The sequence below is a fragment of the Pagrus pagrus genome (assembly GCF_965226575.1).
Source record: "Pagrus pagrus genome assembly, chromosome: 1".
Lineage (NCBI taxonomy): Eukaryota > Metazoa > Chordata > Actinopteri > Spariformes > Sparidae > Pagrus > Pagrus pagrus.
The window spans coordinates 22,701,840-22,726,168 of record NC_140185.1 but is presented as its reverse complement, the minus strand read 5'-3'; the positions used below and the strand labels follow the sequence as shown (position 1 = coordinate 22,726,168).

General features: G+C 40.7%; 1 protein-coding gene across 9 annotated transcripts in view; it reads left to right on the top strand.

Moving 5' to 3' along the window:
• Positions 1 to 24,329, top strand: part of sbf2 (SET binding factor 2) — a 111,142-nt gene that overhangs the window by 61,382 nt on the left and 25,431 nt on the right. For all 9 annotated transcript variants that reach the window (XM_084356101.1, XM_084356096.1, XM_084356098.1 and 6 more), the window contains 10 exons: positions 49 to 147; positions 302 to 506; positions 708 to 817; positions 1,570 to 1,719; positions 8,695 to 8,763; positions 18,723 to 18,893; positions 19,126 to 19,397; positions 20,457 to 20,629; positions 20,906 to 20,979; positions 23,987 to 24,182. In XM_084356101.1, coding sequence (XP_084212227.1) covers positions 49 to 147; positions 302 to 506; positions 708 to 817; positions 1,570 to 1,719; positions 8,695 to 8,763; positions 18,723 to 18,893; positions 19,126 to 19,397; positions 20,457 to 20,629; positions 20,906 to 20,979; positions 23,987 to 24,182 — 1,519 coding nt within the window. The remainder of the gene's footprint in view (positions 1 to 48; positions 148 to 301; positions 507 to 707; positions 818 to 1,569; positions 1,720 to 8,694; positions 8,764 to 18,722; positions 18,894 to 19,125; positions 19,398 to 20,456; positions 20,630 to 20,905; positions 20,980 to 23,986; positions 24,183 to 24,329) is intronic.

Below are 24,329 nucleotides of genomic sequence, written 5' to 3'. Positions count from 1 at the left end.
GATGTAATAGTTAGATACTGTTTTGTTGTGTGTTTGTGTGTTTTCTAGCTGGTGGCCTTAGACATTGACAGTTTTAAGGAAGAAGAGGTCAGCCCTGCCAAGCTGCAGAAGCACATCAGGGAACTCTCTGAGCAGCTATACAGAAATGTAAGTCTTCATGCTGATATCTCCATCTTTGTTGGACTGTGATTGTACCATATAGCACAGACATCCTCATTTTAGCATGCTCCACATGTGTTTTGCTGTGTATCCACTGTATATACAGCTGAGTATCTTATTATCCCTCGTGTGTGTTCTGTAGGAGAACCCAAACCCCCACATGGCATTTCAGAAAGTGCCTCGGCCATCAGAGGGATCCCACCTGAGGGTGCACCAGGTACCCTTCCCCCTGCTGGATGATGAAAAGGTGGAGAAGTTGCTGCAGGAGGGTGTGGCAAAACACAGCAGTGTACCACCGTCCACGCGACTTGAGAGGAAATGTGTTGTACCTGCCGGACCACCCGTCGGTATGGCCAACTTTAATCAGCCGTAATATACAAAAATACTGCCTCAGTGTTAAATCTCTGTGACAATGGCAGATTTAACATACAGTAACTCATATCTGCAGAACACATTTTTGACATGTGATAAAGTTCTGACTTTTGCAGCAGCTGTTGTTGTATCCTGCAGTGATTCCTCTGTTGTTCTGTCTTTCTCTGCTATTCTAGTGTCCATTATGGGTAAGAGTGGCTCCGTGTTTAACAGCGCTCGCAGGCTGGAGGTGGTGCGAGGCTGCATTTCCTTCATCTTTGACAACAAGACCCTGGAGACTGAAAAGGTATTGCACAATGTCTTTTGCCAGGGGAGCTAATCAGCCTTTAGACGAGCTCATTAACTGAAGGCATCTGCCCTTTGTTGAGCTGTAGATCTATCCTCACCTTCATCACGTTAATGTCTCGCAGCTGGCACACAGTGACTCCAACACAGAAATAGATGGGCCTGTAACAGATACTATCGGAATCACTGTTAGTAACTATAATCCATGTTCCTGCCTCTTGTGTTTGCCTCTACAAGCATCCACCCTACACAAAGATGTCAGTTCTAATTTTCCTTCATTGTGGCCCCATGTATGTGAGGACGTCGGTGAACATTCTGCCCAGCATGCATCACTGTGTTTCAAATGGGATGGCTGCCAGTTACTTTATGTATCCCTCTGGCTTCATATGGGGGTTATATAATCCAAGCCTGCATCTCTGTGCATATGTAAGAATGCATAACTTGCATCCTCTGAACCCCCCGTGAGGCTGTAAATTATTTGCTGCCAAATGGTCATTGTGAACATTGTGAAAGTACTGTGTTGGTACATAGTATTGCTGTAGGCACAGAATGCATAACAAAAATCAAATTGCTCCTTATTACGTATTATATGTAATAAATATTTCATGAAACAAGGGTCTGCTTTCTCAAAAGGCCTGAAAAATCTCCAGATGCAAAGATTTTTTGAACAATCACAAACTCTCTTTGAAACCAACCTCTTGAATCAGTCTGTTTATATAAAAATACTTCTTCTGTTTGTCTTCGTCCTGACAGTCGCTGCCAGCTGCACTGCGTGCACTGAAAGGCAAAGCAGCTCGTCAATGTCTGACGGATGAACTGAGTCTACACGTTCAGCAGAACCGCGCCATAATGGACCACCAACAGTTCGACTACATCATTCGTATGATGAACTGTGCCCTCCAGGTAAGCCACATGACAGATTGTCATGCCAACATGTCACAGACACCCCTTTACCCCTGTAGAGGATCTGTACGGTCAACTGATGGGAAATGTTCAGTCATACTGTCCCTCTTTCTTTGTTCTTGTTGATGTTGCGTTTTTTGCGTTGCATATCATTATGGAGTAAATATTGATTGCACAATGGAACGGCTATCGAATAATGACACGGTCAGCATTTTGACTGGTTTCCTCTAAACCTTTCTTTCACAATTCTGTTTTGTCTTCAACCGGGTGTGAAATCTCAAAGGAAAGCGGAGGCTGACTGGCACTATTTCTATATAATTTATACCTTTTTCTGTTGTTCTGCTCCAAACTGGTGTTTGATCTAAATCATTACGGTGAAGTGATCTTAACAAATCTGTGAATGTGAATCTTATTTCAGACTTATTGTGTTGTTCCTCAGATAAAAATATAATATGATTATTGTTGAAAGATCAACTCGATAAAAAATTCTTAGCTGGTAAATGTCAACAGAGTAATTTTTCTCTTCGGTCTTCTCAACAGATTGGACCAAAACTGAAGAGTTGACCTTATCAGTCACAAACAATGAGACGATAAACAAAAGTATTTATGAAAAATATTTTTCTTCTTCAAATTTCTATATCTAGAACTGAAGTCAAACGTCACAGTCCAGATGTAAATGTTTTTGCACTGTAACCCAAATTCCTCATTTTATGAGATATAATTGGTTAAGATTCAGTATAAGTAGTGTGTACGTGGGACAGCAGTACACATGCACGTATATAGTACAAGCCAGTCCTTCCTCTTCGACTTCTTTCTGTATTTTGAAGTTTATCCTTGTGTGTAACACTCTGGCAGCATGTTGTAACTTTGAGTCTCGGCGATGCTGCTCATTGTTTATCAGATAATATGTTTGTCTCTTCCTGGTGCCCTCATGCCTCGGCTACTTGTCAAAGTGAGTAAGTAATGTGTTTTTGTGCAGCTCATAAAGAGTCAGTGAGGCTTCACTCAACTCGAGCAGCCGGGTCTTTATTGGTAGTTCCTCATGTTTTACTGCCTTGAATCGGGCCTTTACAGGGACTTTAATAATTTTAAGCAGTCCTCACAGAGTGCAGCTTTTATGGAGTGACTTTAGATTCCAGTCATTCTTGTTTTCCCACAAATGATAGAAAGCCAATTAATCCCACCATCTGCTTGGGCCCAGGGACAGGCAAGGTCATTCGACGTGTCATTTGCTCCACAATTATGCAACGGAACAAAATGAGGCCGAGTGCAGCATTGATGAATTTGGCAAAAATAGTGTCTACATGAGCAAGAATACTGATTACTCAGTTATGTATGTCCACGTCCAGGATGAGGTGAAAAGAGAAGCTTGTTGCGCAATCCTTCCTATCCTGCAAAATGAATGTCCAGATTTCCAGGAGCAGAGATGAACTCTTCGCTTCCACAGCATATTGTCAGTGACGCACATTTGTTGAAAGGCCAAAAAGTGGAACAATGTGTAGATAATACCACCATCTCTTGCATGCCCTCTTCTAGTCGAGACTTGACTTATAATTAAGGGCTAAATTGATGAAAAGGTTTACTGTTTCAATGTCCCATGATCGTGGGCACAGCTGATAGCCAGACAGCCTGTGCATCTTTTCTTTGTGTGTGTTAAAATAAGATCCTGATGTGTTGGCTTTTGTCTCACAGATGAGTGAGATTTTTTTTTATTCTTGTTGTTGTTTCAATGCTAGACATAAAATGAGCTTTAACAAGAAACGAACAATACAAACCTCTGAAATGAATATAAAATGTGTGATTCTGGTCATAATTCTGCAGTCCTTATTTTGTCGAGGACATTTTCCCCTATTTTGATTTAATTCGTCATAATAATGCAATATACAGTAAAATAAATGTCTCACCTAACTTATATCAAGACTAATATCATCCATCTAAAATCATATCATCTATGTTATAACTATATATTTATATTTAAGTGAGTTTTAGAGACTAATTTGTCTTCCTTGCTGCCCTCTGACATGCTGCTGAAAAGCCAATGTTCCACAGCCACACACAAGGGGAAACAACTAAAAATTACACACATGGCCAAGCGATTTGATGTGTAGTTCAGTTTTATTAACTTTAATATGGGATAAGATGTCACAAGCCTTCTCTTTTGGCTTGTTGTTTGTTTGTTTGTTTGTTTAGATTTTACTGCAAACTGTTTGTCATTTCTTCTCTGGTTTCAAGATGGGGGCCAGGAGTTTGTTCCTGGCTTTCATTTCTTGGTCTCCACTTGGTTGTGAGGGATTCGTCTCAGATGAGCTGTGAAACGAATATAAATAGTAAATTGCCGGGCCAGTAATTACTTTCATATTCTGCACGCTGCTTTCTTGCAACGCCCCGCCACGTAAGAACCCCAAAATGATATTCCTTGTGTGTGTGTGTGTGTGTGTGTGTGTGTGTGTGTGTGTATGCATGTTAAAGGTCCTTCCATGCCTAACAACACCAAAGTGACTTGTGCTCTAAAAAATGTTGCTTGCTCTTTGTGCGATGACAACATGTTGCCTCATTAGGATTGCTGGCATACATGTTGATGTGACACATTGATACGCAATGACATCATCATTATGAGGCCGGTAACAACAGTTATTGTTTAACTATTGACTTCAGGCTAAATGACAGTTGTTTCGCCTGGTTGCAATCAGTGTTTTCCTTTGAAAGATTTGCAGGGGAGCGATGTGTGATTCAAAAATGTACAGTAGGTCAAAGGTGAAGACATTCAAATCAGGTGTGCTGTACCGTGTCAGTTCTTTGTTTTTCTTTATTTATATTTTTGCTGTAATGCATAAAACGAATGTTGATACATCCTCAGGAATGAGTCGATGTCCGATAAAAGTTTACAATGACGCTTTTTCCTGTTTAAACATCTGTTGTAATCCTTATCTGTGCTGTTTCTGTTCCATGAATCACACACAGTAACGACCCTCATTCAGGTATTTGGGTTAATTGCACATTTACTTGTTTGTGAGTGTTTGTGTGAACTGGTCAGTCAGTGCTCAAGGCTTTTAGAAGTTGAACGTTGCGCAAGCCATGTGGGGGAATGAGTCCTGCTGTGGATGTATCCTGGCATCCCAACCATTTCCTGTCAGATAGGATTATGAGCCCTCTGTGCTCTGCTCTCTCATGGCCCAGGGCCTCATGATGGTGCTCAAAAACACACTCTGAATGGCAGTTTACTGTGAGAGGGGATTAGGACGGGAGGTCCATGGGAAGCGGCCGCAGCCGCACGGAGTCCATGAGTTCCGCATGATCGTGAGCTTGACCGTCTGATGTGGAACAGCGTGCAAGAACACACGTTACACGCAGATGTTGTTGGAAAGTACGAGGCACTTAATCTGACGTCCTGTCTGAATCACAGACTGCCGAAGAACTGGAGGGCCTACCAGCTGAGTCTGTACCCTGCGTCCCCCACATGGAGCCAAAAAGGCTGCCTGCTGCACTTTAATCACTTTGAACATCTCCTTTAATAGCAAATAGATGACTTCATCACAGTTTTACATTATTTGGATTATAAATTAGTCTCTTGCTGTGAGAACATGGCCCCCATCTGCCTTAGTGGCCTTGATGGACTGCCTTGCGTAACATGGTCACTGGGAATCAGCACTGGGTGTCATTCCCATGTTCAGATAACTGTTTCTCGAGAATGTTCACCAGTATGGCCAGGTAAACATCTGCGTTAATCAGATTTCATGCTTACGCTATGCAATCTTTGTTTGTTGCTCATCTGGACAGCACAGAGGTCAACTATGTAACTTATTCCTCTTACTATTAATGATTCATGTCACAATTAACAACAAAAGCCTCTGAGTTAAGAATGTCTTGTATGTCGGTAGGCACGAAAGTCTCATAAAAGCATGCCATAAGTGTCAGTTCATCTCGCTTTCCTGGAAAGTGCTAACTTCTGTTGAAGTCACAGGAAGTTGCTGTTTGTTCACATCCTCCAGCGTTTCTGTCACATGCTCAGCATTCTTGTTTTTCCTCGCTGTATACGTGTCTGAGACAGAATAGCTGTGTTAGTCATCGTAGCTATCACAGCTCCTGCAGCTTCGGGGGGGAAAATGATGAGACATAAAGTAAATAACAGGAGGAAAGGAAGACGGCAGGGTGTCCTTGCAAACAGAAATGTGGGTATACACAACCCCGTCCATTCCTGAAATACCAAATATTAAACAACAAACATAAATCCCCCACCCTGCACCATGTGGATCTATTCAGCTCAATGACAATGATTTAGTCCTAAATGCAGTACCCTTGCCTTTGTCAAGTTCCTCATATAATGCTGCTCCTCCTCAGGTTTCACTTTTCAATCAGTCAGAGCTCAGACCTGCTGTAGATTTCACTATCTGCTCACCTTGTGTCACTTTGCCTCTGTGTCTGCTTACAGGAGATAAAGGTGAAGGTTTGTAGGAGATAATAAGTGTGGCTTAAGTAGACCTGATAATGTCTACGTTAAATAAGATATGACGTGTTGAAGTGATGTTTTCACTGTGGCTGCCCTAAGTGGGGCCTGGGAGTCAAAGTTGGCCCGCTAGATGTTTTAACGAATAATTTTAATAATAATTATTAATAGAATATGACTGCTGTTTTATTTTCGGGAGATAAAATGGTCTTTAAATATTCAGGTTTCCTAATTACCTCTACCAAGGGTTATTTTTTCCTGTCTTATGTTTTCCTTGTGTCCGTTAAATGGTTTGTTTGTCAGAAGGATTACACAAAAACTACTGTACAGATTTCCTTGAAACTTGGCTGGAGGATGGGTCTCAGCCCAGAACAGACCCCATTACCATTTGTTGTTGTTTGGATAAAGGGACAAATCCAGAAACGTTTTCTCACTTTCTTTAATATTGCAAGATTTTTCAACATTTTATTGATTTGCCAGGGAATAATTGATGGATCTTGATGAAAAGAAAACAGGCATATTTAGGTGACAAATGCGGATCAAAATAAAAAATCCAGATGTAGCAGTTTAAATATGTTTTATGTGATTTTGGATTTGGCTTGATTGAATTTAAGGGGACTGTTGGGTCTTGGCAAAGGTATGCACTCTAATGAGTGCCATTTTAGTTATTTCTTATTTTTCATAATCTGAGCTCGGTGAGCAGAGTGACACAATGCTGGAAGTGAGCCAGTTGAGGAAGCTTTTTGCCTTATTGCATCTAAATTATACAATACTTAGTATAATACAATATGTGTTTTCTCTTGCCCACCTAACCCTCCAAAGAAAAACTGTTTGGGCTCCCCTGATCTTCAGCACGTGGCCTTTTCAGAGCTCAACATGTCTTTCATCATAAGTTTCTGTTCTGTTCCTTTTGTCTGAAGTATGTTGGTTTGTTAATTATTCGCACTTCTCTGCCTGTGCGTTTCCACTTGTTGTGCTGTTATGACTGGGGTCCATGAACTCCTGTGAACTGCCGCATTGTTAAGAATGACGGTAAACAATGCTTTGGTGCCGCTCCAAACTGGAACATTTTACCGCAGCCCAAGTAACTGCAAAGAAAAACACTTGCGACAAGAAAAATAAAACAGAAAGAATGTTGCTCAGTCGACGGGGGGCCAGCCTTTTATGTGTGGCTGTGAAACTTGTGTTTTACATTTTCTCCCGTCTCTACATTCTTGTGTGTGTGTGTGTGTGTGTGTGTGTGTGTGTGTGTGTGTGTGTGTGTGTGTGTATTTTTTTTTTCTTTCTTTTGGAGGGATGGTGGTAACAGAGGCCCCCACTTCAGACTACTATCAGAAAGTGCAGCATTCTTATCCTTATCTATACTGGCAAAATTAAAGACTCTGTTAGGATGTTGGAAAATGTATTCGTGAACTTAAAGCTAAATGTGTTTTAAAAAAAAAAAAAAACACAGTCCCACTGAGGGTTATGAGGTGAGGCACCAGGTCAGAACCAGTCCTGTTGTTTGTACACGGTCTTAAATCAAGTTTCCTCTGGCCATTCTCATTTACAGCGTTCAACAAATAAATCCCAACAAAGCTTACTAGAGATAAGTACCAATTTCCTGTGAATTAAGTACTTTTGAGTCCAACTCGCATCCTTTTCTCTTATTCTCCTGTTCTCATCGTTGCCTGTGATCTCTGCAAGAAGAAGAAGTTTTGTTTTGTGGCCCTGGGTCCCCCTCTGTAATCCTCTTAATGTACTATTCATCTGAACCCTATGCTCTTGAAAGCACCATTAAGTACCGCCCCTTTGACCCGAAACAATCCCAAATACAAAGACACTCTGGCATGGTGTGTAAAAGTCAAAAAGGGAATGTTTTCAACTATTTGCTAATCTAAAAAACAAAGAAGGAAAGAGAATGACATTTTCTCGCTGGCTAATTGTGACTTCTTGATAAATGGATGCAGCATTTTATGGCTGAAACAACTGGATTTTGTGCAACATGTTGCGATTTACTTTTAATCTAGTTCAAGAATGCAAAATTACCAATAAATGGAAGACCGGAGTGCTCTGATGTACTGTTTCAAAGCAGAGATTACATAAGGCTATTGAAAGCATATGTTCAAATGGATGAGAGTTTGGGTTTTTTTTGGGGTGGGGGGGTGTTAGCATTGCCTGACATTCAATAGGACAGAGTGTCTTTATGTAACAGGAAGTTACGTTTGCTGTTACGTTAGAGATCTTTGCCCCCATTGTTCCACCTATATCACATCTCTGCATTAGAAATTTTAAAACCGTGTATCACTCATGTACTGAAAGACACAAAGTTTTGTCTCATATCTTAGCGATGCATACGCCATCAGAGTAGATACAGTACTACACTAACAACATTGTCAAATTTCTTTAGCTGAGTTTCCCTTCTTGCCCCGGTGTGTGTGTCCTCTCTGTTGGAAACCTGTGCCTCAGTGAAAAAAGATGTTCACAGAACTGTGTAACATGTCTCCTGCTGTGTCCTGCCCTCACTTCTCTCATGTTTGTTTGACCCACAGGACTGCTCCAGCTCCGAGGAGTACACGGTGGCTGCTGCACTGCTGCCCCTGTCAACAGCCTTTTACAGGGTAAGGACACTAATTACAGAGGAAGATGTGTGTGGGCTCATTGTAATGCTTCTCTTGTGTGTACAGTGTCAGTGGAGCTTCAAAAAACCCCAAATCTATATAGATATCTCTCTTTTATCCTAAGTGGTTTCTAGCCATGCAGATACGATTTTATTTTAATTTGAAACAAAATTGGTAAAAAAAAATGTATAACAATATCCCAGTTATTCATCATAAACACACTGAGACCCAAAATAAACACACATGCACACACAGGACCAATAAATGAATTAATTAATAAAGGGGAATGCCATGTAGCCAGGCACCTCACAGCAAATAGGGGTTTGGTGCCTTGCTCAAGGGCACCCCAGTAGTGTCCAGGAGGAGAACAGCTATTAGTCCAGACTTCATACTGACTGGTCCGTGCTGGACACAGTGAAAACTATCCAAAGTGAACACGGATTGGATCTCACTGCCCCGCTCTATATGCAGATGACCTGTACATCACTGGAACAAACCGGTACGATATATAACTTGATGTGTTATATTTGCCGAATTAACAAGTACGCCCAGATTTTTTAGAATTTTTTGTAGACAGCATTTCACAAAGTTTATAAAGTGTCTTCTAACAAAAAAATTCTCAGAATTTTGTATTTTCTTAAGGGAGTCTGGGGACTTTCTCCTCAGGCATCAAAATAAGTGGCCTTTATAAGTAAATGTTAATTGTATTTGTAAAGTTACATAATGTTTACCTTCAATTTGTTATATTCTTTAATAAATCTTCTGCATTTGGTAAAATCAGTTGAAATAGTGCGTTTAAAAAGCTGTTGGGAGGTGCGACACCCTTTGGACATGGAAGCAAACAGGGCGCACTTTACACATGAAAAGACACAGGCTGGTGCATTGATGGCGTGACAAACTGACACTTTTTACGAGGAAAGAAACATCTTAATGTATTGTATTTAATGCCAAATTTATAAGAGGGCACCAATAATTTAGAATATATTGTAGCAAAGTTTCTCCTCACACAGCAACTCTTAAAATCATGTGATTTATAAAGAAGTCTGGGGATATTGTGGTTACTAGTTCAATGGTTAGTTGAAACATAGAAATCAGACAGAGTTGAATCCATTGTGATTGTTGTGGCTGCTTCTTTTGTGGAGGACGTCAGTTGAGTAGGTGGTCCTTCAGTGTGGCCCAGGCCACATGTCTGTACACACTGCTAAAAGAATGTCGTCAGATGCGGGCCAGACCACCTTCGAATGTGGTCTGAGTGACTGGATCTCAAATGTGTCCTCAATGTGTCTTGGAGGTGTTCACACCTGTACTTAGATCTGTCCGCTTGTGATCGGATCACTCAGAAAGCATGTTGATATCAGGTCTGAACAGCCTCAGTGACACAGCTGGTTCACATGCAACATGATGTAACTCCCTGGATTAGTCTGAAGTTTTATTTTTTCTCTTCAAGGCCACCGGTGTCGGAAAATTAATCAATAATGTCAGTGTTCCTTCGCTTTGTGCATGCACAAACCATGTCAAAGTAATTTATCACTTCAAAGCAATTTCTGTTTCGTAAGTCCACAGTGGACAGTTTTCTCAGAATTTCTTCAGTGAAACAACAAAAGTAGTGTTATCAGTATTTCTGATAAAATATCTACTTTGAAGTGAGACTAGACTGATATGTCTGAAATGTCAGCCATCATTAACTTCATGTAGATACGTCAGTATTGGGGTACATGTCGACCGAAAATATAACAAGAAAGGTCAGTACAAAAATTGCCAAAGATAGTTTTATAAACCATTGCATAGTTTGTCCAATGAAGGGCTACAATTGTATTTTTGAACTGAGAAATGTCTGGCACAGAACATATCGTTCTCCCAATTCTTTCAAGACAAACAGAAAGAAAGGAGATGTATTTATGTTCCAGCCTCTGGCTTTAATGAACACTAAACTGAAGGGAGTAGCCAGAGGAAGGACATCTTTCTCAACCTTTGACCTTTGCTGATCCCTGAGCATGTACATCCACAGATCAGCATGTTAAAACCCTCCATAGCAAAATCCAGAGGACATGCCACAGCCTTTGGCTTCCATACCACATTATCAACACAGGGGATCCGCATCATGCACCACAACTATGTCCCCACAGCTTGGACGTTGCTATGGGGACAGACACAACTGTTCACAGTGGCTTTCTGTCGGGTACCAGTGCCATACCCTAATGGGCTGGACTGGGACCTGGCCTGCTCTCTACTGCCACATGACTCAGCCGGTTCACATGCCACAGGCTGATGTAACTCCCTCGATAAGTCCTGTGTGTGATGTTTTTCTTGTTTCTCTTCAAGGCCACCAGTGTCGCAAATTAATCAATAATACCACTGTTTCTTAGCTGTGTGTCCTTTTTAAGCCATGTGACAAGATATTATACCACTTCAAGGAAAATACTGTTTCATAAGAATATTCATGACCTAGTCCTAATTATTACACAATGGAGTGTTTTGCAGCTTTTTAGGTTAGAAGATGACAGACGTTTCCAATTCTGGCGCTGACGCCTAATTAGAAAGATTAATACTTTGAGAAAGCAACAGATTTTTCCTTGGTATTCTAGATGATTGGAACTAGGGACATGTTTGAGCTCTGCCTCACCCAAAGGGTGAAAAGTGAAGTGAGGTCAGGCGGGAATCTGCCAGAATGATTCTGTAATCTCTGGTTTAATGGCATGAGGATCATGCAGTGAAAATGTGAGAAAAACAAAGCTGGTAATGGAGCATCCCAGCAGCTGTCATCGTGGGTGTTGATCGAGAGGCATACATGGCGCTGAATTATCCCAATTGATCCATTTTTCTTCCATTTGCTAATTTGATTATGACAAAATGGGCCTTAGACGTTTGGCAGCATAAATGAAACTAATATGTGCCTTCAGCATACATAACATAATGAGTTCAGACAGCAGACAGTTGGAGTTGGAGCTGTTTTTGCAGACCTTTTAAAATACACCACAATGTATCGTCTCAGCTTTCAGAAGATATACGAACATGAAACTTATATAACGACCTCTGAGAGACTGTGAGCATGCTCTCTCATCCATTGCATATACATTACAGTAGCTATGTGTTCTACAAACAGTTGGAAATACTTTATACAGTAGATGATTAACCAGTCCTTGAAACTTACCAGACCAGGCTGTGAAAGTCATTGAAAAGAATACATGAGTAACTGAGTAGTGTTTTTTCACCCCAGAAGAAATCAGTAGGATATCGAGAGTGACGCCTGTGGTGTTTACAACGCTAAATGCGCATACTTTGTTGTGTACTACTTAAGAAGTGGTTTGATGGCATTAAAATATGATGTTGCAGTGCCATTGTTCCATTGTGCAAAGAAAGCTCTGCTACATGGAAAAACCTTCAGATCAGTTTCCTAGAAGTTTTTACAAGTCCAAAGTTGTTTTTACTGTGAATCAAATCATTGACCCGCCCTACACTGACCCACTTTAACGGTGTGTTGACGTAAATCTTGAACCAGTCTGAGAAGCACAGGAGGTTCTTTCATGTTCGACAAAACTTTTCGATATTAATAAATTTGGAGATAAATTAGTTTCTGCTTTTCTTTGTTTGAGTCAGATGTGGTAGTGTTAAAGTATCTCCTACATATTTATGAAATCTCATAGACGATGATTCTTGCACATACAAACATGTGACACAAAACTATATACAAGCCACCATTGCCTTGCCAAAGAAAATAAATACATTTTGAAAAAGCAGACAAGACAGAAGAAAATAAAAGCTCAAAACAAACATTATAGAGTAAATTAAATGTTTGTAAGTTGGAGCACAGTCTAACAAAGTGACACCTTATATCTGTGCAAGAAAGTGTGGGTTCGAAAGAGACCAACTGATGATATCCCAAACTGTGCTTTTGGGATTACAGCTAATGATCGCTCTATGAGAGCAATATCCCGAGCAATAACCATTCAATCACTCTTTTTTGGATGGAGGCTTTGGGGAGAACCATGAGTGTGTTATCGTCTTTTTGGGGGTAGTTAGATTTGCTATAATAATCTTCCTAAAGGCTAACCTGGTGCTATCACTGTGTACTGTATGGAGTCGTCGTTGAGCCAAAGGGATTGGGAAGTTCAGAATATTTTAAACACATTAAGCCGCCTTAGACCAAAGATTAAATACAGAAGGGCATTCCCAGAAAACTTGAGGGTATGTAGATCTCCTACATATTCTACCAGTAGTGCATATTTTGCACCTTATGTGCAAGTTTTAAAAGTAATCCATGCTTTTGTTTTTTTTACTTGTATGGCATGCCAAAAAATTGTCTCAGGCACGACACATTAAAAGACTCAAGTTCAGGAGTCTGACGTTGGTCAAGTCCCTGTTTGATATTCTTGGCCAAACTTTGGCAAGCTCACAGTGGTACCATCCCAATAGCCCTGAAGTCTCCAGGTCAGGGAACGTGGGAAGGTCCCTCTCGCTGCAACCATCTGCTCCCAGAATCGGCTGGATGGAGACAGACAGTGTTTAGTTTTATTGCTGGCAATATTTTGACAACAGCCTAATGCTATTGACCCACATTCTATGTTCATGTTATTTTACTTCTCCCATTCTTTTGGCTCGCCCTCAGCATGACCCTTCTTGAATGTTTTGCTCAAACTGAGGCACTTATGGGGCGGTATTCGGTAGAGGTTTGTTCATATTCCAGACAGAAGGAAGGTAGAACTGATTTGCAAAATATGTTTTTGGCCTACATAGTGCACGGACAGTGACGTAAGGCCTGTGTAGGTAAAGTTTATCTAAATACCACACAACCTTTGCACAGTGGGCCTTTGTTAGAGGTGAGGTTTTATATTTTGTTGTCATTCTCTAATCTGCAGACAGTTCCTCTGGCATTCATTATCTAGTGAGTGGTGGGTTTATCAGGAGATGAACAGGTGTCATTGATGCCTGGGTCTGTTGTTATTCTGCCCTTTGCAGTCCCACATGATGTTTCTTCTCACATTTGAATGTGTCACCAGAGTGAGTGAAAAAGCAGCCGGTGAAAAGCCCAGTTCTGCATGACTTGCACAACAAGAACACTTGACTGTTAGCATTCTTTCAGCCATAGTTTATGCACGGGGGGGATTTGGCAGCTCGCTCCGTCAAACCGCTCTGCACCATGTCCTGCAAGGAAAATGACGTTTTGCGTGACCCCTGTGTATCTCAGAGCTGCACAGCTCTTCACTTACCGTATCTGTGTTTACTTTGTTGAGGAACATTTATGTTATTTGTACGTTGTGTTTTTACACAGTTACGGCCTATGGATACCATGATGGGTTTGTTTATTAGTCTGACTTTCAGCATGTTTTGCAGTGTTTGTTTTACGTGGCTGAACACTATAAATACATTGTTCGAATTGAATAGGGAGTTTTTATGGTTTCAGGATGCGAGTAGTCTTCCTCAGAATACACCGACTCATGTAGACTTGCAGAAATGCGGAGATGGATTGTGTATGGGTCAGGAATGCATTCCCACAGAGGACTTGTCCAGAAATAATGACTGTTTTCGTATCTACAATTCAAGAATGCTCTGAATTCTTCCAAAACACTTGTAAATAACATTGCTGCCCCAAGGCTGGTGACATATCAGACACAGCGTCTGCATACAAGTGTACACTCCCCTCAGTGACACATGCACCATCTCTCAGTCTCAGAGACACAGTTGACATATGTGATGCTGTATGGCCGATGTTTGGAGGCCACAGTCCATCATACTGTGAACCTAGGGATCATGTCCCAGAGTTCAAAACAAGATCCCAAATCCAGATAGCTTCATTCCTCCGACCTGAACACAGCATTTCTCCTTTCTGTCTCCCCTTGTGGTTTGTCTGCTTGTTTTTCACCCTTTCTCCTGCAACCCTGTCTACATTCCTCCTCTTCACTAGTCACACGGCCAGATGGGCCTGATAGTGGTATACTCCCTCCTTTCCCCTTCATCTTCACTTCTTACTCTCCTTTCCTCCTCCCTTTTCCTCTCCTCTCTCCTCTGCTTCCCTGTCCTCCTCCTTGGCCATCTGTCTAGGATGTCTCTTTAAGCTTTTGTTATCATCATATTAGGAAGAGATGACCTCGGTCAAAATGACCTACACATATCTGACGAGTCAAAAAAGAACAGCCAGGCTGAGTATAGACAGTGTAGACAAATCACAGAGAGACCCCAACAACCCTCCTACACAAACACACACGCACACACACAACATCTGCTGCAAGATGCATAACACACTGCTGTGACAGAGAGGTATTACATTTCTTTCAAAAGGGCTTCACTTCTGCTACTCATGGCTACTTATTTATCGCCGTGTTTGATTCACCTCCATCCTTAAATGTCAACATGTAATTCTGCTGCTAGGGAGCTCTTTATCAAACCAACAAAAGACGTTGGCAGATTGTTGTGTGTAGAGGGCCGGGCACAGCAGGGGCACGTTACAAAGAGTGAGAACCAGAGTCTCTAGTGAGTAGGGCTGCACGATATGGTCAAAAAGTGATATTACCATTCTTTGAAAAACTATCCTAAAATCATGATGATGTGCCATTTCTCTCGGCCTCTGCCAAACATGTTTTATTACATCTGGAGAACAAGCTTTGTAGGCCAGAGCATCTCTGCAGCACTACAACATTTTATTAAAACACTGTTTTGTGGCACATTTTTCCTTTATAAAATAATTGCAGTTCTTGCGATTTCTATATAGCACATGGTAATATTGTGATTTTGATTATTTTGCAAACAATTGTGCAGCCCTACTGGTGAGTGCAGAGCTTATTGATTGAGCTGAATTCAAACACACAGACACACACCCTCAATGTGTGCTGTTGCTCTCTAACATTAGCTTTATTTATGGTAAAGTATTGTGGCTGTTCGGTGCAAGTAACGAAGAATAAACACAAATAAAAGTGCTGTTTAACTGGCTTTGGTGGTAGTGAACACACCATTAACAACCAAAATAACCACTATTGCTGATGAAAATCTATCGGACGTGACTCAGGCACAAATGTTTATGAGTAAAGTTGTGTTTTCAAAGTTTTAGTCACCTTAAGTTCTGCCTTGTTGGAAGGATCAGCAGGCGACCATAAGAAAGGCACCATTAGTGTTTTAGTGAAGTTGTAGATTTATCTGGGTTTGAACATTGTGGGAAACATTTGGGATAATGTAAGTAACACAGCTCAACAAAATATACACCGATCTAGTTGTTTAAGACATTTCCATGCAGAATTCCTGCATATTATAGCTTTAAATCCTTGGAAAACAAAATTGTGCCGAGATACAGACATACAATACAGTCGGCACCATTAAAATCATTGAAGAAAGCTAGGAGTCGGCATTAAAGAAGGAATAAATGGTTACGACAAAGTAAAATTCACATCGTTTAAATGTAAAGCTGCAGGAATTAGCAACGGGATGGATAAATAGATTAGCAGTAAGACCAATTATAAGATTAAATTATATCTCCTTTCTTTTCTACCAATGAATTTTGCAAATACATCTTGAAATGGTTTTAATGAAGTCAAGACTTTTGTGTATGTGTATTTCACATACGGTAAGTCTGTTAGCTTGAGCAGGGCCAGGGTTGGTCACATCGCAGCCTCTCTTCAAAGCATTTCTATCCACAGCAGATTTGTCATCGTCCTTTCATCTTTGGCCTAATTCACATACTGCTTGATTCCTCTGATAGCAAAGTTTGTGTAATCGTCTCTATTTATGGAGGGAACAGTTAATCTAAACAAGCTCCCATTAATGTTATCCTAATGTTGCCTTAAAGATCTAGTGCAAGGCTGCACTCTGGGTCACCACTTGTGTGTGTCAGGTGAAATCTGAGTGATTTAGATAGAAGGAGAGGAGGATTGGAGGCAAAGTAGTTTAAACTGTATAGATTGACAACACGTTTCTGCTCTTAGTCTATCGTTATGTGACAGTTAAGCCCGCTGATACATTGGTATGGCAAACATTATTTTTAGCTTACCACAGATATGTCAGTTGCAGCGTGTATTGTATGTCGGCCAGTAACTAGAATAATGCCAAAGAGTATCTCAATCACATAGTTTATCCACCAGAGAGTACTAACAATATGTTTAAAGAGAAATTATTAAGTTCTGGTTTGTTCATTTAAAAAAGTGCCCCCCCTTTGTGTTCTGTGTTTAAGCCTCAGACTATCGTTTCACATATTTTTCCTTAATTGAGATCTTTTGTATCCGTTTCTCGTTGGCCTCTGCCATTAGCCAGAAGGATATCCAAGGCTCTATCTTTAAACACCCTGAAAACTCGTAAAAATCTGCTGAACTCAGCGGTCTCACATTTCCCGAAAAAGTGGTTTCATTTTTGTAATCTAATATTAGAAGAAGAGCAGCAGGACACCCCTTCAGCAGTTGTGTAATAACATGTTAGTGTGCATTTTTGCTTTTCAAGATGTTTTACTTACATTTCTTCCTCTTTAGGTACATTTTCACTGAAATCATCGGACATTTGCCCGTTCAAGACCAATACTTTGTAACATTGTAAAATCAATTATGTTGTAAATATAACAAAATCAGATATATGATATAAGAGATATCATAATTAAGACCTCCCGTGAACCAAAAACAAGACTCAAAAAGGGACCTTGCCTGTTAACTGCAGTATGGGCATTAGCTCTCTGTTCATCGTCTGTCCTGCTCTCTCTTTGCTTCTGGCCCATCACACTGGGAATGGAGCTGTTTTGGTTCTGTCTCTTGTAATTACAGTCTCAGTTCTCACCCTTCAAAGGCAAACTATGAAGTGATAATGAAAACCACTGTGTTGTGTCAGGCTCATGGGAGAGAAATCAGAAGCTAATCAAATAACAGGCTCAAGCCGTACACGTGGCCCTCAGACCGAGCAGGGAGTTGGACGGTTGGTGTATGTTGGTTTGTGGCCGTCATTCTGTTGAGAGCATGTTATTTGTGGTGTGATATTGTTCTCCAGCACTGCTCTGTGTTAACCATGGGTATTATACAGTATGGACCAGCTTTTGGCTGAGTACTGTATGTTCCCCGTTGTCGATGTTTTTGCAAGCAGCAGGTGCTTTACTCTTCAGCCCGCACTAATGAAAAACAACAGCTCTGCTACCAGATACATCCAGACACAGAAGGAAAAGAGGGGTGGTTTCTGCTGCTCCATTAGGGGCTGTTATCTGCTAAAAAGTTACGACTCACAAGGAATAATTTATTTCACTTTAAATCCCATGGCTGACTTGTTTTTTGTTTTCCCACTTCTCACCCAAATTTTGGCCACCTTTTTTGAGAGGCACTCACGGTAGCCCAATCATACATATTTCTATTAATATTCTACATATTTCCCTAAAATTTGGCCCCGCTTATTTGGTATTCCAGGAAACTTTTGGACTCCTACTACTACTCGGATTTAAAATAAAGTTCTGTGGTATTGAGCCAAGTTTGGCCGTGTAGCATGTGTTTGTACTGACTGGAGTTGACGAGGTTACAAGTGTGAGTTTTAATTCAATCTCTCTGTTTAGTCTACTTGTGTTGTCAATACATAAATTTTAACCCTAACCCTGTAAACAATAACACCGTCACTGTTGTTCTGGAGACTGACAATCCAACATCTGGTTTCTGTCAGTTGCTATGGGAGATGATATAAAGTATCAGAGAAACAGGGATGCGAATTACAATGTTTTTTCCACTTTTACATCCCCGCATTTTTTTAATACTGGCATTTCAAACACTCATTTTCAGTTCACATTCTCTAAAGGTGGTTCATAAATCTCGATTTGTGAGATTAAAAATGTTACAAGGCCAACATGTGTCATCGCTGCTGGCAGATATGAGCTGGCACATCTTGACGAGTCTGCGGTGTTGGTCTGTTATCCTGCAAAAAAAAAAGAGCCTCACACAGACTTCTACTCAAAAGTATAGTTTAATGTTGCTTCTGTACATTGTCTTTACTCTATGGAAATACATTTTGTTTTGCAGAAACTGGCAGCCGGGGTGAACCAGTTTGCCTACACCTGCATTCAGGACCATCCCATCTGGACCAACCAGCAGTTCTGGGAAGCCACTTTCTACAGCGAGGTCCAGAGTCAGATCAGAGCCCTGTATCTTAATACCCCAGAGGAGAAAGGGGCCATCACTGCCAGGCTAAAGGTAAGACAGGATTACTGATCAGTATAAGTTCACATTGTTGTAGGATTTATGTAAAAGTCTGTTTAACCCCACTGTTCTTAACTTGCATTAGAATTCAAAGATTGAATTACATACTGTCAATAATAATGAGTCATTTTTTGAGCAAATATGCCAGCTTTGTAATTGCTGCCATTCTCACTGAATTCATACAAACGTGTCGTCAAGCTCCATATGTTTGCTCTGACCTCTCCAGGATGCAGTCCCTACACCTGCAGTGGAAAGAGGTGAGGAGCAGACAGCCATGGACCTGGCAGCAGAGCAGCTGCGTGCATGGCCCAGCCTGAGCAAGGAGAAGCAGCACGAGCTGGTGAAGAACGAGGAGAGCACTGTTTTCAGCCAGGCCATTCACTACGCCAGCCTCATGGTTTACTTGCTCGTTCCTTTGGACACGAGCAAGAACAAGCTGCTGCGCAACCAGCCTGTCGCTGACTGGGAGAGCGGCAGCAATAGCATCGTCACCAACAGGTCAGGAGAGTAGAGAAAGGATGTAATTAACCGCTGTTTACTGTCTTCTACTGTATGTGTCTTTACTATCCACTGAGATCAAACACAGAATACCAGAATGCACTTTTGTCTTGTTCAGTATTTGTAAGGTAGAACGATCATTCTTAACTGGAGGAAAACCTCAAGTTAAGGTTTCATGATTTGGGAGTATGTGTAGTTCTCTTAATAAGGTGATGATAAGTATGTGGGTGGATTTAGGGAAACTCACAGTCTACATGATACCTTCCTATTTCGCCAAATGGAACAGAGAAGCTGTGCTGTTTCCGGCCCACATTCATCCTTTGGGCTTACATTGCTACTGAACAAAACAGAGTGAGCCTCATTTACTTCTGTTGGGAAGCTTAAAACCCTCGGGGTGTCTTTAATGGGGCTACACTGTACTCACCCAAACCAAACAAAATAGCAGTGGAAGTGATTTCCCGTGCAGAGTGGGATGAACCTAGGAAGATCCCCCGCGTATGTCTTTTCTTAGAATTGAAAAGAAAGCAGCCAAAAAGATCTTGTTCCAAATTTCAGTCTTAGACAAAGAAACAAAATGTTGATATAACATTTTTTGTCATCAGCAGTAATTGAGCTTTTATTACACTGTTTGATCCAAATTGCACATTGAATTCCCCCCCAAAAATTCACAAGAACACAATGTTTCCATTTTATTCTGCTGCAGCCAGGAATTTGTGTCTGTGGAAATTTTTCTTTCGGTTTTGCCCCGGACTTGTTTGTTTCTCACAGAGGACATTTGGATCTGATCACTCTCTCTTTGAGATTGCAGAGGGGAGGTTGCGTCACCGTGTCTTGTGAAACATTCGTTTTGGCTGATTGAGTCTGAGCAATTCATGCAGGCATCAACACTTTGCTCATGCCAGGCTGCATATCACTCTCACTCTCCCTGCTCTTTATCACAGTGCATCCTCAAATACAAATCTGTCAATACACAACTCTCAGCTCTCAGATCAGATCACCTCCTGGATACGGTGGATCGACCTTTCTCATTTTCATTTTGTCATCATGTGTGGTTTACAGCATTGCTGGTAGTGTGGCAGAGAGCTTTGACACAGAAAGCGGGTTTGAGGACTCAGAGAACAGCGACGTGGCCAACTCTGTGGTCAGGTTCGTAGCTCGCTTCATCGACAAGGTGTGCACGGAGAGCGGAGTAACCCAGGAACACATCAAGAGCCTGCACAGCATGATCCCAGGTAGAGCACTCACAGTGTTCATTCACAGTCTGCCGCTGTCCTAATTCCCTCAGCTTTATACAGAGTAACCCTTGGATGTGTGTATTCTCAGCTCAGGCCAATAGCAACAGAGGCCGCTGAGCTGATTAACTTCTGACATGTTAAATGGCCTTAAAATCTGTAAATACACACTCAGGTTGTAAGACCGTGTGGATAAACATGTGTTTCTCTGTACCAACTCTGTGTCAGCACTTGTGTGTGTACATATGGTAACTGACCCCAGCTTGTGACCCACAGGCATCGTAGCTATGCAGATGGAGGCTCTAGAGGCAGTTCACCGGGAGAGCAGGAGGTTACCTCCCATTCAGAAGGTGAGTGTTGCTCTACAATTGGCTGCTGGAGCTTAAGTACAATACGGTAAAATATACTTTTTATGTGACCTTTTAAAAACTCTCTAACTAAATATATATACTTCTAATACTATTCTAAATATTTAAGCTCAAGTGAACACACAATTTCCAGATTTTGTCCCAGAAATAAGACAACCTAATTCAACATTTCCTTTTTATAACATATATATCATTTAATACAAAATGATTAGAAATTCAGTCATACAACCTAACTTTGATCGATTGTATGTCTTGTTGATTACTCCAATTGTCCATAGACGGTGATAATAACTAAAAAAACAAAATATGTTATTATTTATTTCTGTTCAGTCGCATTCAACTAACAACTTTTCTAAAAATCCAGAGACAGCCACAAGTTAAATGTCACCAGCCACACGTCTTTTTGTGGGGTGAAAATTCTCTTTAAATATGTCGGATCTCTAAGTATTTTTTATTTTTGATAGTCTGAGCACGGCTGTCAGAGTGATAGACAGTGCAGGAAGTCAGTTTGATTTAGGGAACTAAATCACCAGTGCTACAGAAGCCCTGAGAGGCAAATAAAATAAAAAGGAATTTAGAGAACTGTGAAATATTATCCTGGCAAAACATTTTTTCACCTGTCCTTGAGTCATAAACACAAGAGAGAAAACAACTTAGATCACACTGAGATTAAAATTTATTTTTAATTAATTAATTAATTCAAATTAATCATCAGAATCTTTTTTTTCTCATTTGCCTCTCAGGGCTTCAATATACTGTATTACCATTTTGCATCTTATCAATACAATACAATAGGTTTTTGCTTTAGGCCCGGGGTCCATAATTAGTATTCAACTTTGACCCTCCAAGCGAAAAAGTTTGGGCATTCCTGACCTTGATGATTGTGAAAACATTTTATTACAGAAAAAATGTTGGAAAGATGAGATAAAAACTTTAATACAAGAAAGCATTGAATGAATGACAGATAGTTACAGTTGCAATCGAATAGTATTTTTTTAATTTAACTTGTTAGCTTGTCAACTCATGAATAGCAAGTGCTATATAAAATAGATATTATTTTATTTTTTAATATGGATTCTAAACATAAGATGCATTTTTTACTTTTACTGAAACGTGATGATAAAAGAAACTTAATGAGAGATTATATTAAATTACTGAAGCTAGTGCAACAGCGGCTTACCCTGAAGTGACATCAGGACTTTGACTGTGATACCTGAGAAAAATACAGAATTGCACGTCATAATACTTCATAATGAATGTATACTCATTTCAAAGCGCTATGCCCATTCTAAGTTATCTCCACATTTTCAGTTTAGTCTGGTTTGCAGCTTGTATGCAGAGTGCTGGTCTGATCCAGTGTTTTCAGGTCGTCACCAAGCTTTCAGATTTTATTAGTTGGTCTTTTGGACCCTGCTGTGCTATATGTCTGCCAGCTCTTGATAATTCCTCTTTTGCTCATGCTCTTGCAAACGCTCACACACACAGACAAACACCATGCCAGCGCTGCCTGGGGAGCAACCTGGAGCCCGTGGTGAGCCGTCTCGGCAGATTGCCTGCCGTACTTTAAGGCTAACTTCTCACACGTTAATGTGTTGGATAAAGCTTCCATCCTGGACTTCTAGGTGCAAGCAGCATGCCAAAAAGTACTAAACAACACTGGCTGTGGATTCATGACAAGTCAGAGTAGTAGTAGTAATGGTAGCAATGACGTTAAGAAGAAAAACAATGAACACTTTTAAGGTGCAGCTTGAATAAGAAGCAGAGCTCGCAGCTGTAATGAGGTGCAGAGGGACTCTCTTGGTCTCGCTGTCCATTCAAGAACGAATTCAAGAAATTCTGATAATCTCCTGGCCAGACTGAACTCCCCCAGGTTGGCTGTGGCCTTAATGAGAAATGCTGCGAATGATCTAATGTCCCTCCTCGTTCATATTTGTGACAGTGGAACAACTGAGTGTTTCTTTACTGGCTGTGGAGGCCAGAAGGAGCTGAAGCAACACAGGGTGCAGACCTGACTGTTGTTAGTTACAGGTCATAAGGTGGAAACTGTGGTCATGTGGTGTTTGTTTCTGGGATGTTGTTAATTATCACTTGCATTAAGAAAACACCGAAATGCAGTCAACACCATGGTGGTGTATTTCTGTTCTTCTTTCTTTAGAAGCAACATTAACTTCTTCTTTGGGGGTTTTTACCAGAAACTGATTCCAAACCCACACAGAAAAAAAAAAGTACCAAAATGCTTCATAGACGAGAGAAGCTCTCTGGAACTCAACATCTCAGTGTGATTGCAGACAATAATGTAAATTAAAAGGCTATTGTTATAGCCTTATCCTAAAATGATTTCAAATAGTAAGTACAATAAAGGCAGTACATACACATGCTTCATTTTGGATGCAACTTTCAAGTCATTATAATTGTCTGCCATTGCTTTGTTGTTTCTTTCACACGAGAACATGCACCTTAATTTCTGCCTTTATGCGAAGAAAACTGTAAGGAATTGAGTTAGTAAGCCTTTTTCTACGAATAAAAATGATTAATGTCAGTTTGTGTCCATATGGATAAATTTTAAGAATATAAAGTGAAAACCAGTGATTACTTAGTTGTGTAAATTAGATAAACAGAAACAGTTTTTACTTGAAAAACAGATTGTGCGTTTTGCTTGGACGGTTGAGATTGGTCTCCACAGAGTATACATTTGTTTTTGTTGGCCAGTTTGTTTTTCACAATGCCGTCAAACGCTTTATGTGCTTGCAAGATGTGTGTTTTTAATGACATGTTGACGTGCATGTGAAGCTAAAATATGTCCATTGAGGTCATGTGGTGCTGTGATTTGACATTACAATGATTTATTGATTTCCTGGCTTTTATTAAATCTGACGCACTGACGTGAAGGTTTTTTTTTTTGTTTGTTTTACTGGCAGTGTTCATAGACAGGTACAGTTTGTGTGTCTGTCCTTGAGTGTAATGTGTTATTCTTTTCTTTTCCTGTCAGCCTAAGATTCTGCGTCCAGCGCTGCTTCCCGGAGAGGAGTTCGTGTCAGAGGGGTTGCGAGTGCTTCTGGACCCCGACGGCAGGGAGGAGGCCACTGGGGGCCTCCTGGGGGGCCCACACATCCTGCCAGCAGAGGGAGCCCTCTTCCTCACCACATACCGCATTGTTTTCAAAGGCATCCCCCATGATCCTCTGGGTAAATAAACCACAGTCTTTTTTTCAGTGTTGTTATAGTAAATTAGATTTTTTTTTATTCAGTAAATGACATGTTATTGTGAATTAAGTTAACAATAACAATCTAAGAGTGCCTTCTCAAAGCAGCTGACTTTACCCTGGTAGACCA